Below are 17,208 nucleotides of genomic sequence, written 5' to 3'. Positions count from 1 at the left end.
CGAGATAAATAAAGAAGATGAAAAAAAAAAATTCAAAGAAACCAGAAAATATAGCTTTTTTTTTTTTATGAAATAGGTCTATTACAATAAAGGAAGGGTGGCGCTTTTTCTACTCTCAATTTGGCTTAGACACTTCATTTCACAGAGTGTCGACCATGTTACCTCTCGCTTTTTCCTCTTTTAAAATTATATATATGCAAAGACTCAAATGTGGGGCCCATTTAGGATTTATTTTATTTGTTTCTTCTTTTTTCTTCCGCTTCCGTTTTTCTTCTTGGTGATTTTGTTGATTAGCGATTCTTGGATTTGAGAATGATGCCGCCTCTTGCGATCCGAGGATCAACGACAAGAAAAAATCAACCAATTAGGTAAAAGAATTGTATTGGCCCCAGAACATGTTACTCTTGAGTTATCCACTGATTACTGGAGGTGAGAAGCCGTGTTCTTAACGTGAACAAGACTGTTCCTAAAATGATTCTATTGATTTAGTTTGTGATTTTTTTTTGTCTAGTTATTCTTTTATCTATATGAGTAATCTCAAAAAGCACATCAACGCAATCAAATTCTCTCTTTGTTCGTACCGTCTACTACAACCGTTAATTTCTAGTAAATTCTAGCAACGAGATATTCGACTAAATTTAGAAACATTCTCAGCAAAAGTAGCTTCTCATTCGCAATCTAAAAATCATGAGTGGATTTCTCATATCACTCCAATCGAGTAATCATGAAAGTCATAGAGGTATTCTAATTTCAAAAGGGTCTTACCATGCCTTCGATTCTTGATTGTTCAACATGAAATGAGTAGAACTACTCCAGACTACTCCACATATTCTCTACCTTCATGGACTTGGATGTTCCTGTACTTAATCTATGCACTCTTGAAATCTTCCTTCGTTGTATTTGGAAATCGGATGACTTCGACAATTTCCCATCTACAAGTATACTACAAAAAAACAAGAAAGAAGAAGAAGAAAACAAGCGGACGAAAAATATGGGGGAGCGGTTCTATGGTCGATCTCGGTTCCGCCTAGAACCTATCCGTTGGTGTACATAGAGGTCTTAGAGGGGGAAGATGTAGAAGTTCACGATATGCTTCAACACAAGTGAGAACAAGAAGAAAGAAAGTGGAAGAAAAAGAAGAAAAATAACCCAAAATGGGTCAGTCAGTACACCGTGAAAGGGAGTGTTTAAGTCATGCAAAGAGTGGAAATAGCGCCGTCTTAAAGGAATTGACTTAAGTTAAGCTCATCGGTTATTTCTTTTTCATTTCTTATGCCCTTATGGAAGATTGTGCCACTGCCACACAGGTCGACAACTGCTAATTCGAGAACTCCACACTAAGGGCGTGATAGAGGTTTTTCATTGATACATTGAATATAAATTTAAGGAAACTCTTGATTTAGGGAGACGGTGATCACCATCGGTTCTCTATGTCAATGAATCCTTGTAACAGCTTTGCTCACTACATGACTTGAATTTATGGTCTCGTGCAACATAACGCTACAAAATGGTTGATGCTTCTATGCTTCTTATGTTTGAAGTTAATTTGAGCAGGATCACATGACCTGTCAATGTGGACCATGTGCTAAAATATGAAGTTAATTTGAGCGGGATCACATGCAAGCACAAAGGGAGGCAATCCAACATCAGAAAGTAGACATTCAGCACGTCAAAAGACGACTCCACGAATTCAAAGTAGACCACTACCTCGTCCTTTATACAGCCTTTACGATTGTCCAAACTTCCCTATGACTATAGAACTTTTTCTTTTGTTGGGTCCATTTGGAGATGTAATTTATGCATGAATTGATGGTACATGGGGGCCATACTCTAAGCAATTTCTTCTTGAAGCTTTTGGTTAAGCATTTGGAATTCAACTTAGGGAGATCTCTCTCTCTCTCTCTCTCTCTCTCTCTCTCTCTCTCTCTCTCTAATATATTGTGAAATTAACATTCTTCCTTGGTTATTTAAAAGAAATGCTATGAAATGTGTCGGTAATGGATTAATAGTATGTTGACTTAATATCCCCTCTTGCATTCTCTAGTTATAGCATACATGACTTAAAAACACTCTTTCGGGAGTGATATGGTCTCTTAGTACGTGAGACGATACATAGACCACAGACATGATGGCACGACACGATAATCGGGACAAAAAAACGCAAGAAGAATAACATGAAACGAAAATTAAGATGGGTGTTAGGAATCGAATCTCTACAATGTCTACATGTGCTCAGATACTATGTAAAACATATTGTTTTTCTTAAAAGCGTAAATTGCTAAAAACAAAAAAGGGTCAATAGTGAATTTACATCATACTACCTAACACGCGCTCTCTTGTGATGAAATTCGGAAATTGGTCCTTTTAATATTTCTTTTGCAAGTTGCAGGTCTTCAAAGCTAGGGATACTGATTGATATGGTTGTGTAAAAGTGGAGATGCGTTTTAAACATGTCCATTCTATTTTAGTAAATCGATGTGACATTTTTATCGGTAAGAATTTCGTTAACGAGCGCCTTGAGAGGGTGCTTGTAAGAAAAAAAACCCAGTTAAGGAAAGATTGCAATTTGCAAGACTCTTTCTCTCTCGGGTTACATGCAAATAACGTGCGAAAAGAAATCGACATTTCTTCATTGTCAAGTAATGCTTAATTAAGCACTCCGGACACTCGTTGACAAGATCCCGCCAAGAATTTCATTCCATTGAAGGGTGGAATTCATATCCTTTCGTTTACTTCTCCGATAAGAAACGGTTTGCTGTGCGCACCATATAATGTTGGTCAACCTTTTTTTTAAAAGCATTTCCATTTTATTATCCCATATATTTATTCCTTTTCTTTAATTTTTTTTTACTATGTCCTCTGACTTTTTCCTCTGTCTTTTTCCACTCTTTTTTTTTTTTTTTTTGAGGTAGATTGTCTTTTTCCACTTTGAGGGTGTCCCACCCTGGCCTGTGCTGATTCGGAGACCCCACCCCACCCTCCTCGCCCCAAGCCTTAGCCACGAAGATTTTGCACCATCCATGACGGCACCGTCTCTCTATATAAACACGACGAGTCACGCTCTGAGTCACCATCATCTCGTCGAAAGGGCCCACCTTTGATCCGTTTCAGCTACACCCATCATCGGAGTTGTTCTGAATCGCCGTCGTCTCGTCGAAAGGCGTCGGCTTTAAGCCGTTTTCGCTAGCACCCATTGCCTTGGAGTCCTCCTTACCAATGGCGGTGACCCAAGGAAAGGGACGAGACGGTCCCGACTTCTCCGCGCTGCCCGAAGGGTGCATCGCCAGCGTGATCTCCTTCACGAGCCCCGCCGACGCGTGCAGGCTCGCGTCCGTCTCGTCGGTCTTCAATTCGGCGTGCGATTCCGACGCTGTCTGGGCCTCGTTCTTGCCGCCGGGCTCCCGCCCGATGGTCTCCCGGAGCGTTTCGTCCCTGAAGGAGCTCTACTTCAGCCTCTGCGACGACCCGGTTCTCATCGGCGATGGCAAAATGGTAAGTCTCCCCCCGTCTTCCCACCTCAAACTGCCTCTTCCTATTTCTTATTCTGTTATTGCGGATTGACGGGGATGATATGCCATAACTGTTCTTCATGTTGGAATTGATAGGACATTGAAATGTGATTCATGTGGTGTGCTGTCGTCTGCAAGTTGTTGTTTCTTTGCCGAGTAGTTTAACTGAAATCCGCCGTCATGAGCATGTGTTTCTTGTCCACTTCCAACCTGAACCGAGCGAGTGCATTTTATGTCTTCAAGGAGAAGCAGTTGTCATGTAATAATATCATGCTGCGGCTTCCACTGGACATTCTTCCTTTGCACACAGCCACGATCTGAATGTGAAGAGTTGATTGAATTGTATGGAACCAACTCATGGTTTACGTCCACAAGATAAAGAATGATAAGTGAAGGGTGAGGAAGAAAGAGAGGATCTTTCATCTGAAAATGACGAGATTCAAATGGTTGGGGCAATGAATGGATAGATATGTTGAATCACTCAATTCACAGCGCTAGGAGCATGAAGATTATCACCACTGTTGACATGGTACCTTGATGACCACGAATGCAATGCATGTTTAGGGGTGATCTGTAGTGTATATGCTTCAAGACTGTCTGCAACCTCATGGTCGGTTGGGAGTTCGGCATAAATCAATTGATAGACTAACTAGCAACTGCGACAAAAGTTCAAAATTTTGTGGGGAAATTTGTAAATTTCTCAGGGGTCATTTTGCAATGGTTCCCAAGTTTTTGGTCAAATCTCACTGTTCCTAAAAGAGGATAAAGAACTTTTGCTTAAAAAGGCCAAGACGAATGCACGCATTAGTGGTCATGTACCTTTGAAAAGTTACAGAGTACACCTGAATTTTGATTTTTCTTGTTGGTTAGTTTTCCGGTCTGCACAGCCGGTAATTGTTACTTAAAAATGGATTAACTCAATTCTTTTGAACAAAATAGCCTCTGCTGAATTTTCTTGACTTCATCAATCACGTGGCTTCTCTATTTTGTTAACTTCATTAACCATGTGATAGAAATCTTTTGGTGAAAAAATAACAACGAGGAAAGGTATCTTCATGTAACAGTTAAAGCCTATATAGATAGACTAACTAGCAACTGCGACAAAAATTCAAAATTTTGTGGGGAAATTTGTAAATTTCTTAGCGGTCATTATGCAATGGTTCCCAAGTTTTTGGTCAAATCTCACTGTTCCTAAAAGTTGATAAAGAACTTTTGCTTAAAAAGGCCAAGACGAATGCACCGAATAGGAAAGTGGACAGCACAGATGATGGAATGAGTGCTAAGCTTTATTGCTTTGCGGATACTATATTTGCTGAAATGGTGAATCTTGTTTTCTCAAAACGACGTCGCCCGGCTTCTCGTTGCTTATGTGAGTGCAACATGCTTTGCAGAGCTTTTCGCTGGACAGGCACAGTGGGAAGAAATGTATCATGCTATCAGCTAGGGCCCTGTATATAATATGGGGTGATACTCCGAGGTACTGGTCTTGGAATCGCATGCCCAACTCCAGGTAATACATTATTTCCTCCACTCTCTCACCTTCATGAAGAAAATGGGCCGCTGCATTAATTTTGTTCGTCCCAAAATAAATTTTCTTTCGTTTCTCCCTCATGGTGATGACCGTATGGAATGTCCTTGTGAATTTACAGGTTTGCAGAAGTTGCTGAACTGATCAGTGTCTGTTGGCTCGAAATTAGAGGCACAGTTAGTTCTCGCCTGCTGTCGCCCGGAACCCGTTATGCAGCGTACTTGGTATTCAAATCCACCCTGACATCATATGGATTTGAATTCCAGTCTGTTGAGGTTGGAGCTGCATTTGCTGGTGATGAAGCGGGCAAGTGTGAGCGCTCAGTCTACTTATCCAGAGAGAACAACATGCGCGGACGGCAGTCCAGGCTGAGATTTGGGCGCTTCGGTTTTGGTTTTCTACCAGCGCATTTTGAATTGGTCGACGACAACGATTGTGATGAGGGGCCGCCGACACCTGCACCTACCGAGGGGGACGGGAGCTATCCTAAAGAGAGACGAGATGGGTGGTCAGAGATAGAGTTGGGCGAGTTCTTGACGAAGGATGGAGAAGACGGGGAGGTTGAAATGAGCGTCCTGGAGACGAAGGGTGGCAACTGGAAGGCTGGGCTGGTTGTGGAAGGGATCGAAATTAGGCCCAAGGATGGGAAATGAAAGTGCCTTCACGAAGGGCAGGTGTGAGTTTTTGTATGTAGAGTCCCTTGATTAAGAGCTTTTTCTGTCTGTTTTCCTGCTGTTCTTTTCGATCTTCTTTTGTCCATTTTTCGTGGCTTTCTATCAAATCCGAGAGCGTGCGTGTGATCTAGTATTGACTTTAATAGGTGGGGAAAGCAATATGTCATGGAGTTTTGATCTGATTAGCGAACGCCCAATGCCTTCTGCAGAAATTATGCAACTTTGATGTAGACTTCCACAAACTCACACAGACGCGCTCTCAAATACTGTAGATTGGTTCCTGTTAAAACATCTGCAGAATGATTCCTCATCTTGCCACTCCGACCACCTCTGTCGGAACCAACGGGAATATATGACTCCATTGAAAATATAAGAATGCAATTTGCGTGGTGTGCCGGCGCGTCTCATCCGGGACAAAAGAAAGACTTAGAAAAGCAGAGTCAAAGCCAATGACTGGCTAAAATAATTTCGCTGTTTTCGTAGACATAGTGGCAGGTTCTTTGCATACAAAAGTTGCAACGATGCGCATGCCATATCTCAGTTATTTCAAAACCATGGATCTGTCCTCCCTCCCAACCTTAGCACGGATCCTATTACTCTTTTCTCTGTTCAATTATGCATCCTTTTGTCGACATGCATAGGTTGACGATAAGCAGTTTAACTGCTCATCCACATTATGTAAACTGAAAGATTACCACTGCAATGTCCCTCAAACTCGATGCAGAGTCCTTCGCAAACTTTCGATCTACCTCACCGTACAACTCACCACTCGCCATCGCTGTGTTGCTTGGCTCAGATGCCTCGGACATAGCAACCATCAACAACATCAAATCCGCTGCTGAAAAGTTAAGTCAATGGTAACTCGGTCGTGGAAGTATTTACTTGCATCAGGCGTCTTACACTGGCCGAGAGGAGTGGAAGTAGGCTGCGTTTGGTTGCACTTTTGGAAAATGCAAAGTCATTTTTCCAAGGATCTTTTAGTGAAGGTACATTTGGTGAAAGCTGATGGTGTTTGGATAACCCATTTTCATGAATATTCTGCAAAGCACATGGCAGAGGAGGCACGAAGGCAGCCAAAGGAGATCTGTCGGCCAGAGGCAACCGTCGCCACAGGAGACCGCCGGCCACAGGTAACCGCCGGCCAAACGAGGTGACAAAGCCTGTTGCAACTCCGGTTGAAGCTCGGGGAAGCCCAGGCGATGAAGGTCAATGAAGTTTCGCGAAACCTAGGCAAGGCCCATTGCCGACATTAAGACCCCAGGTCAGGGCTGTCGGAGAAGATCGACCTTAAGGGATGAGATGCCGGAGTTACGCGACCTCAGGTGAGAGGCGCCGCCGATGCGCGACGCGGAGTGAGGCGAAGCCGAGGTTTGCAGATCTGCGGTCAAAGAACCAGATCTGGGTTGCTCAATGCTCGATCTCGTTCTCGACTCGCACCAAATCAAACAAAGGCAATAGCTCCGACGAAGACAGCGGCTTGACGGCCACCGTGACCCTCGATCTCAACCTTGGCAACCAGTGACCTCGCCTTGAATGAGAACCAGTGAGCACAGGAAGACGTTTGGGCGTTGGGAAGAAGATGAATAGTTTTTCAGGGCAAAAGTGGAACAAAAAATTATCTGTGGGGGCAATTTAGGAAGAAAAAAACAAAGTACTTACCTTGAAACCAGCTTGCCGAGAATGTGGAAAGCCCAAGGCAGGTCCCCACCTGCTTTGGGCTTTCAGCTTTGACAATGGTTGCCTTTACTCAAAGTGGCTCAAAAAATAATTGTCAAACGCTTCAACTTTTTCCCAAGGGACTTTAGAGGTCTAAAGTCCCTTGGGAAAGCTACTCCCAAACGTACCCGTAGTCGACCATGACCGTTTGTCACTTCTATTGGTAACTTCACTTTGTAATCTCTATTTGTAACCACCGTTTGTAGGCTATAAATAGCCACATCGTACTCTTAAAAGGCCCCTTGCACAAATCAAATAAATTTATCTTTATCTCTACTTTCATATATTGCACTTCAAATTCCTTTAGCTTGACTTTCAGATTCTCGTCATTGAGTCAAACTCCGACACGTATCTTTATCCCCGATGTTAAGTCGTTGAGTCAAACTCCAACGTACTACCGAGCGTTCTCAAGTTTCGTTGTTGAGTCAAACTCCATCGAAATTTGTTTGCGTTTGTTTGTTTATAATAGGCTTACTTTCCAAACCTTTCCGTCGAGTCAAATACCGGTTCGATTTGCATTTGTGCAATCTCATCTGGAATTGAATTGCTGATTTCTACATTTATTTGAATTATTCTTGTCCGAAATCGCGACAAAACCCTTTTCCACATATTTAAAAGCCGAAGAACTGCTTTTAGTGAAAGATATTTCGTCGCGGGAGTTATTTTGGCAAAACAAGTACTCAATTTAACATTTCTATACCTTAATGAAGCATTGACATCCTAAACACTTAATCTGACGTTGCAAAAATTAAGCAATGGCGGAAGAAGTTACTCTAGTTCGTTTTTCTCCGTTTTTTTTTTTTGTTGAAGTGGAGACCATTGACACCCTTAATACTTAATTTAAGTACAACAATCTTGTTTAATCATTTTGGTAATCATGTCTCATGGAGTAATCAGATTTACCTACTTATAATTCGCTCCCCATGATTGTCCTCACTACTATCACGTTCCATAGAGAGAGACAGTGTCATCTTAGACTCTGTTTGTTTCACAAAAAATGTGATGATTTTGAAAAGTCATTTTTCAGGAAAATGACCACATATTCGGTATTTGGTTGAGACTTAAAAATGAATTGGAAAACTATTTCCATCATTTGGCTAGGAATTGATTTTCCTTAAAAAATTATAATTTTTAAATATATTTTAGTTTTTTCGAATTAAAATTTACTTCTAATTATTTTTAAATATTTTAATTTTAATTGCTTTATGTAATTTTTTCTCTCTTTTTTTCTTCTTATATTTCTGTTTAGGCGGTCGCCGGCCACGGCAAAGGCTAGTGACAGGCAAAACAAGAAAAAAAAGAGAAAAAATTACAGAAAATAAATTAAAAATTAAAAATAATTTTTATTCCAAAAAATAAAAATATACGAATTTCGAAAAAAATTTAAAAATGAAACGAAAGTAAAAAATAAATAAAGAGAAAGAAGATGTGAAAGACACGAGTAAGGACAGATTTGAGAAACATTTTCCCCACTTTTAAGAGAGTTTTTTTTATACAAGGAAAATGTTTTTCGGGATTAGCTTATTTTCGGTCCTCAAACACGGGAAAATCCGGAAAAAGTTTTTCGGGAAATTGTTTTTCACGGAACAAATGGAGCTTTGATTTACAAATATTTCACATAGAATGATCTTTCCATGTCCTGTGCAAAGTTTTCCAATCTCCAGACTGCTGTTACATTTTCCTTTTCTGCTATGGATACGGTCATCTGTCTTCCTATGTTTGGCATCTATTGTGGGGTTACTGAAATCTGTTCTTCTATTTGAAAGATACCCAGAGGTGGTAGAGCTCCTCAGAGTATGCTGGCTTGAGGTTCACGCCAAGATGGAGATGCGACTTCTGTCGGCTAACACGTACTATGCAGCTTACTTGATCTTAAAGTGTGTGCATGGGAGGTATGGCTTCGAGAATCAAGCAGTGGAAGTGTCCATCTTTTCTGGTTCCGGGGGTGAACGACGCAATATTTATCTGGATCCTGTCGGGAGGGTGAGACAGCAATATCAATCTGCACCAGAGGGATATCCGCGTACTTCCCTTGATGCATCCGCGGCAAGAGATGTTCAGGCTAGGGAGGAACAAACTTGATGGAGGTGAAAGGCGGTTATAGGAAATCCGGGCTAGTCATCCAGGGGATTGAGCTTCCTCCCACACAGATGACTTCCCGCGAGAGAAGCCGCCGGCACCTAGGTCGGCGGGGATGAGGTGAATGGGGATACTGTGAATACTGCAGATGGTTATACTTGACCGTTCGTTCTTGTATAGGTCCTCTCAGTTCGAACTCATTTCATAAAAAGCAATAAGAGAACCAGGATAGGCACAATCAAATTTTGCACACTTTAAGCATAAGGTAGAGGGCATTAATATAGTTCACCGGAATAATAACAAAAACAATCGAAAAGGTGGAGCAATCGTTCGGAAAGGGGTGGGAAGTGCACTCTCAAGATTGTTCGGAAAGGCGAACCAATCGAAATGCGCGGAAGCTGGCTCGGAAACTACCGAGTTCGCTGCACAAAAAGGGAAATAAGAAAGAGCAATCGTTCAATGGGAGAGAAGAAACGGAAGAAGCATAAAAGCATGTTAACGTTCCTATCATGCTGTTTTTTTTGCATGAGACCCTAAAGTTAAAGTTGAGTTATGTCATGAGCAAACTTTTTTGCACTCACTCACTTTGAGTACAATTAAATTCCTTAACTTTATATTTTATGTATTACTGAAAAACTTCTGTCACGCTCTTATCGTGGAGCTCTTGAATTGGTTGCTATCGACTAGCTTGGTACGATTTTCGGTAAGGGCATAAGTAAGGAAAAAGACTTAATTGATGACTTTTAAGTAAGGGTTAATACCATGAAAAACTCTAAACTGGTACACCTCTGACAAATTTACCCTAAATTATTTTTTTGACCACGAAAAACCCCAAACCGGTACACACGTGACAAATTTACCCCAAACTATGTTTTTGACCACCAAAAATCCTAAACTGGTATATACGTGACAAATTTACCATAAACTAATTCTTTTGACCACGAAATACCCTAAACTGGTACACACGTGACAAATTTACCCCGATTAAATTGATTTAATATCACGAAAAATCTCAAATTGATAAATGCGTGACAAGCGGATGGTCAAAACTCCATACTTGGTATACTGTCAACCGTCACGTGTCACCAAATCAACGGTTTGTGAGTTAAATTTAACGAAAATTAACAGAGGGTAAATTTGTCACATGTGTACCGGTTTAGGGTAAATTTGTCACAAGTATACCGGTTTGGAATTTTATGTGGTCAAAAAAATAATTTGGGGTAAATTTGTCACAATTGTACCGATTTGGGGTTTTCCGTGGTATTAACCCTTTAAGTAATTACTTTATTGTGTTTAATCTATTTCATCGAAAAAGTTATTATTTCCGATTTCTTTGAAAAAAAAAAAGAAGAAATTCAAGTCTTCTTTATTTATCTCGTTTAGGGGAAGAGCTGAACCCCATAACGGGAGTTTTGAAGGGTATCCATCTCAAATCACAAACCCGTCACAGTGGTCCGCACCAGGGAGTGGCGCCTCAAGCCCGTGACACGGGGAAGAACGCAAAAATAAAACGAAAAACTAGGAGCTTTAAGGGCATAATAACTTACAGGGTTAACATCACGAAAAATTCTAAATTGGTACATTTATGATAAATTTATCTCAAATTATTTTTTGACTGCAAAATACCCTAAACTAGTACACTTGTGACAAATTTACCCTCAAATTGATACACTCGTGACAAATTTATCCTACGTTAGTTTTTATTGAGTTAATTGTCAAATTGATGTGTTGGATGACACTTGGCGGTTAATGGGTACATCGGTTTGGGGTTTTTACCCTCTATTTGTCACGTATGTATTAGTTTAGGATTTTTCGTGGTATTAGCCCAATTTAACGGTGGGTAAATTTATCACATGTGTATCGGTTTGAGGTTTTTCATGGTAAAAAAATTAATTTAGGATAAATTTGTCACAAATAGATCAGTTTAGATTTTTGGTGATAAAAAAATAGTTTGGAGTAAATTTATCACAGATGTATTGATCTGGGGTTTTTTGTGATAAAAAAAAATAGTTTAGGGTAAAATTATCACATGCGTATTGATTTAGGATTTTTCGTGGTATTAACCCTATTTTATAAAATCCCCAACTTTAAGTTTAGTCCTAAATTTATCTATAACTTTTTTTGTCTAAAAAAAAAAATCCCAAACTTCAAGTCAAGCTCCAAATCAGCCTCTATTTTTTTTTTTTTGGTCTAAGAAAAAGTCCCAAACTTTAAGTTCAATATCAAATCTGTCTCAAAATTTTTTTTTATCTTGGAAAGATCCCCAAACTCTAGGTCCATTCCCAAATTTATCCTAAACTAATTTTTTTTGTCTAAGAAGAAAATCATCAATGTTTACTCTAATATCAAATAATCCCCCTTTAATTATCCATCCAAAAATCATCTTTATTCCTTCTAATTTTCATATCCTATGATAGTTCCATCTTAGGAGAATTTCAACAATTTTTATTGGGGTGTATCCGTTATCCACATGAAAAGTTCACGTTGTCGGTACTTATCGCATAATTATTTTGATGATGTGGATTTTTTATCGACTTGAAAATGCTACGTTAAGTTGGGATTGGACCATGGGTTTGATTTGAGAATAGATTGAAAGTTTGTAATTTTTTTAGATAAAATAAAGTTCGGGGAAAATTTGAGATTAAACTTCAGAGATTGATTAACAATTCATAAGTCATTCCATGAATTTTTTTTATTTGATTGGATAGTGTATATCTAGTATGCACAGTTGAGTTTTTTTTCGATAAAAAAAAAAGTTCAGGCAGATTTGAGGTTGGATCTTAGGGATAAATTTGGGACTTAATCTAAAATTAAGGATTTTTTTATATTAAAAAATTTAGAGTAGATTTGAGATTGGGTCTAATACTCAAAAAGGACCTTCAACTTTGGCCTCTATCCTAATCATATCCAAAACTTCTTTTTATCTCATAAAAAAATCCTCAACTTTAGCCTCTGTTCCAATTATATCCAAAACTCTTTTTTGTGTCATAAAAAACCTCATCTTTTACTTTTGTTCCAATTCTACCGGCCTAATATCCAAAAAACCATCAACTTTAGCTTTTATCCAATTCGCTTTGCCTAATACCCAAAGTTTAGATATAATTGAGACAAATGCTAAAGTTTGAGATTTTTTTGGGTATTAGACTGGTAGAATTGGATAAAAACTAAAATTGATTTTTTTTTAGTATTAGGCCGGTAGAATTGTGAAAAAAGTAAAAGTTTGGGTTTTATGTGACAAAAAAGTTTTGGGAACAATTGAGACAGATACTAAAGTTGTGATTGTTTTTTTATATCAAGCCTCCGAGATTGAAGCATTTTCTTTTTCAACGAATTAGTAGGGAAAATTCCAAAAAAAAGGGCTCGAAGTGTCTTCATTTTCTCAAAAAAAGGCCCATAATGAACCTTGTTTCAAAGAAGGGCCTTAGGTCGCCGGCTAGCAAGCATGAACTATTTTCGGTGTTTGAACAAGGTCATTCTTGTGCAAAATATTGAATTAAAAAAAGACCCAAAAACTCTAAAATTAAAAATCGCAGATAAAACAAGGGCATGTTTCTAGCGTTCTCTTCTCTAACCCACGTTCATCAATGGCCGGGGAGCTGGGGGTGTGCGACCAGGCGGTGACATGTGAAGAGGCCACGATGGCGCTGGAGGCTTGCGGCCGGATGGCGGTGGCGATGACCTCCAAATATGAGGATTTTGAAATTCCTCCTCCTAGGGAATGAAAAAAGGGAATGTCAATGCATCCGGAAATAAACGATTGAGTTTTGTCAAATGACCTGCTAAAGCCCCAAACGATAGAGTATTTAGTACCGGTGCCACAGAAAGATATGTTTTTAGAATTCGCATTTTAAATCCTCCTTCAAAAATTGATTCGATTGTGTCTGGCATTTTGCCTCCGGCATTCGGTTGAGTTGCGGTGGCATTGGCGATATGCGACCACCAGCACAACGATTATTTGTCTCAGTGCATCAACACCAGTAATATTTGCTAGCACCGGCGAATGACTTCGGAAAAGATATCCTCATTGCTGGCGATGCTACGGTCGGGAAGAAAGCTCTGACCACCAAGCCAACCACGGCCGATTCGATGGTGGAGATGTTGTGCGACATGCTAGGAGGATGCATTACTTTGGATCTTTTTTTTTTTTGGGCAAACACTTATTGGTGGAGAGGAATCGCTATATGTACGCCTGCTTGTTCCATGAGTTATCGAGTATTTCTAAAGAAGAACCACCTCTCGCTCAATTCACAGTGCTTGTTGGCAGGGTGGTACATTTTGCTCATGATCTACTTCTTTTTCTTCTAAAGATCACTCTGCTAATGATTTGCCTTTTTTCTTTTATAGCTTTGAATTATAATTCCCTCTTATGTTTGTCATCCAATCTTCTTATGATGACTCAAAAGCTTGCAATTGAACCTTTAAAACCCTAGTAATCTATTAAAATGGTTACACAGCTAGCTTCAACAACTGGCCATATTAGTGGGCAGTACCAATTGGCACTTTGTTGCGGGTAAATGGTATCCGAAAGCTGCTGCTGATGGTTATGTGCATGCTATGTCACAATAATGCAGTTTGCTACTCGTTTGAGGAGGGTTTACATCGAAATAGGAGACAAGCCGGAAGCTGGATGAAGCGAGAAGTTGATCGTGGTCACAACAAAGTTCAACTTGTCCCGTGGAGGTTGCATATGGAGAAATGGCTCAAGCGGGTGTGATGAAGTTCATCGAGGGAATGCCGGGACATGTTTGCCTCGGCGACGCTTATAGCACAGATTCAATGGCCAATTGTTGATCAACACTTGCATTGCATATACCTTGACGGCTGTGGCAAAAAGAAAGAAGATTTTATTAGGTGTTTTGGTAATGCACTACCTTGAGAAACCAATGATTAGTTGCTCTTTGTAGGTGTCTTTTGGAGCTTTAGAACGGGTTGTGATCAATGGAGCTTTATATTGGGTGTTGTGTAGTGCACACATATCAAAGTTGTGAACTCGTGTGGTGTTGTATCTTTTTGTAATGCAAATATCATATTTCAGTAAATTCAATTGTTTAAAGTTGAGTTGTTGATGATCATTGAGGATGACCGCTTGATGATGCTCATTATGTTGAGCTTGATGATGGTGGATCTATTGCCAATAAAATTCTGCAATGTTGAGCATTCTTCGAGAGAGCATTCTCAACAAAGTGGGCCACCAATACGTATTTTAAGATGGGCAAAAGGACACTAAGAGTGTTAATATTTGTGTACGGCGCTCGCTTTAGTGCCAATATCTTTTTTTTGGAACACTTAAGTGCTAGATCGGAGAAAAACGATTACTTAAGTGCCAATTCTAGCCACAAACAATCACTTTAGTGCCAATTTTGGTCAAACAGTACACGTGCAATGTTTTAATATTATGTGAATTTTTTTTAAAAAAAGTCAGCCCACATGGCGTTCACGTGGCAACTTTTTTAAAAAAATCAGTCCATGCACGTTTAATATCTTTCTACAAAAAAAGCTAAAATGCTTTTAAAAAATTAGCTAAATAACTAAAAAAAAATTTAAAAAAGGGAAATTGATCGGTTGCGGCGGCGAAGGCTTCCAAGTGCTCGTCGTTGTCATTGCCCACCGTTGCCGACAATGCTTGGCGAGGGTGGGGGTGGCCCGTGACCCTTGCTTGCCGCGGGCGGGGCCTTGCTGGGGTCGGCAAGGCCTCGCCGTCGCAGATTTGGGCCAGGTTGAGCCAATTCAGTGAGTCCGGCCACGACAAGGTTGGACCTTGTAGAGCCGGGCGAGGTTGAGCCTCGCCCGGATCTGCGACAATGAGGCCCTGCTGTCCCTAGTGCGGCCTTGCATGCGGTTGGCGGGGGTCACCGGCCACTCGACGACCCCCGCCGGCCATCCCCCACCTTTGCCGACGATGGTAGGGGGTGACGGTGAGGGTTTCTAAGCCCTAGCTGCTATAATACATATTTTCTTTTTTCTTTTTAGGTTTTTTGGCTTATTTTTTTTGTTTTTTTAAATTTTTTAACTTTTCAATTTTTTTTTAATTGTTGACTTGGAAGCTCCGACAAGTTACATAGACATCATGTCAGATTTCCGGCGAAATTCAGCAATGAAATAACTGTTTTTAAAAAAGAAATTCGTACTTAAGTGATCCAAAAAAACTATTGATACTAAAGTGAGCGTCGTACACAAATATTAGCACTCCTAATGTACTTTTGCCTTTTAAGATGCCCCCAAAATAAACCCATCTATATCAACAAACAGTAAAACAAAAAGAGTTCGTGTTGGTGGTCTTTCTGCTCTTGCATATCTCAAAAAAGTTGAGGTGGTTTTGAACGATTATCCCTTGTATTTTCTTTTGGTCAAATGTCGTGGTTATTTCTTTTATTTAGCATGAAACGCGTTTCCCTACTTCAAATTTTGGCGAAAAATTCGATAAACGACTTTTGCTTAAAAAGGGTAAGACTACCGCTCTCACTATTTTAATGGGAAGGTCACAGCACAGATGGTGGAATAAGTGCTAAGCTTTGTTGCTTTGCCGATACTATATTTGCTGAAATGGCGAATCTTGTTTTCCCAAAACGACGTCGGTCCGGCTTCTTGTTGCTTATGCGAGTCCAACATGCTTTGCGGAGCTTTTCGCTGGACAGGCACGGTGGGAAGAAATGTATCATGCTATCTGCAAGGGCCCTGTCAATAGCATGGGGTGACACTCCGAGGTAGTCTTGGAATCGCATGCCCAACTCCAGGTAATACATTATTTCCACGACTCTCTCACCTTCATGAAGAAAATGGGCATAACATTAATTTGTTCATCCCAAAATGAACCTTCTTTTGTTTCTCCCTCAAGTTGATTATCGTGTGGAATGTCCTTGTGAATTAACAGGTTTGCAGAAGTTGCTGAACTCATCAGGGTATGTTGTCTCAAAATCAGAGGCACAATTAATTCTTGCATGCTGTCGCCAGGAACCCATTATGCAGCGTACTTGGTATTCAAATCCACCCCGACATCAATTGGAGTTGGATTCCAGTCTTTTGAGGTTGGAGCTGGATTTGCTGGCGATGAAGCGGGCAAGCGTGAGCACTCAGTGTACTTATCCAGAGAGAACATCACGCACGGCCATAGGCGCATAGGTCTCCTCCATCTACCAGCGCCTTTTGAATTGGTTGACGACGATTGTGATGGGGGGCCGCTGACACCTGCACCTGCCGAGGGGGTTGGGAACTATCCGAAGGAGAGACGAGATGGGTGGTCCGAGATAGAGTTGGATGAGTTCTTGACCAAGGATGGAGAAGACGGGGAGGTTGAAATGAGTGACAAAGGTTCTCAACTGCAAGGCTGGGCTGGTTGTGGAGGGGATCGAAATTAGGCCCAAGTATGGGAAATAGAAGTGCCTTTATGCAGCAGGGCATGTGTGAATTTGTATGTACTGTCCCCTGATCAATAGCTTGTTCTCTCTGTTTTGCTGTACTTCTTTCAATGCTTTTTCTTTTTTTGCCAATTAAGGGGACAGAGCCAATGATTAAGCTGAATGGAAAAACGTTTCAGCACACTCATAAAAACTGTAGTTGCCTTGCATTGCAGGATGGGTGAACTGTCTTGGAGGCGATTCTCATCTGCCAGTCAAGTTCAGCCATGAAAGCTGGCTTATTTCACCTTGTTAAGTTCTTATTCTTCTTGTTTTCGTTTTATATTGGGAACGAAAGGGCTTAGTGC

The 17,208-nt window shown here is 40.5% G+C and overlaps 1 protein-coding gene, 1 long non-coding RNA gene and 1 pseudogene across 3 annotated transcripts; 2 read left to right on the top strand and 1 right to left on the bottom strand.

Annotated features, from left to right (window-relative positions):
• Positions 1–3,127: 3,127 nt before the first annotated feature.
• Positions 3,128–16,961, top strand: LOC115740246 (F-box protein PP2-B10-like). Of its 2 annotated transcripts, none has more exons than XM_048277525.1 (4): positions 3,128–3,154; positions 3,211–3,492; positions 4,901–5,019; positions 5,159–5,939. In XM_048277525.1, the coding sequence occupies exons 2-4, from the start codon at positions 3,217–3,219 to the stop codon at positions 5,688–5,690; spliced, it is 927 nt and encodes a 308-aa protein (XP_048133482.1). In that variant the 5' UTR covers positions 3,128–3,154; positions 3,211–3,216; the 3' UTR covers positions 5,691–5,939. The 2 variants fall into 2 exon arrangements, with proteins under 2 accessions (XP_048133482.1, XP_048133515.1); XM_048277558.1 differs by adding an exon at positions 16,862–16,961 and having other exon boundaries at positions 3,138–3,492; positions 5,159–5,671.
• Positions 4,894–16,493, bottom strand: LOC125314713. Its single transcript, XR_007198148.1, has 3 exons — positions 16,376–16,493; positions 15,958–15,962; positions 4,894–4,979 (listed from the first exon to the last, which is right to left on the bottom strand). It is a non-coding gene; the product is annotated as an uncharacterized LOC125314713 (long non-coding RNA).
• On the top strand, positions 16,124–16,961 carry LOC115740285 (annotated as a pseudogene).
• Positions 16,962–17,208: the final 247 nt, after the last annotated feature.

This window comes from Rhodamnia argentea, chromosome 1 (assembly GCF_020921035.1).
Source record: "Rhodamnia argentea isolate NSW1041297 chromosome 1, ASM2092103v1, whole genome shotgun sequence".
Lineage (NCBI taxonomy): Eukaryota > Viridiplantae > Streptophyta > Magnoliopsida > Myrtales > Myrtaceae > Rhodamnia > Rhodamnia argentea.
Note: the sequence above shows the minus strand (reverse complement) of the source record. Positions and strands in the feature narration are given on the sequence as shown.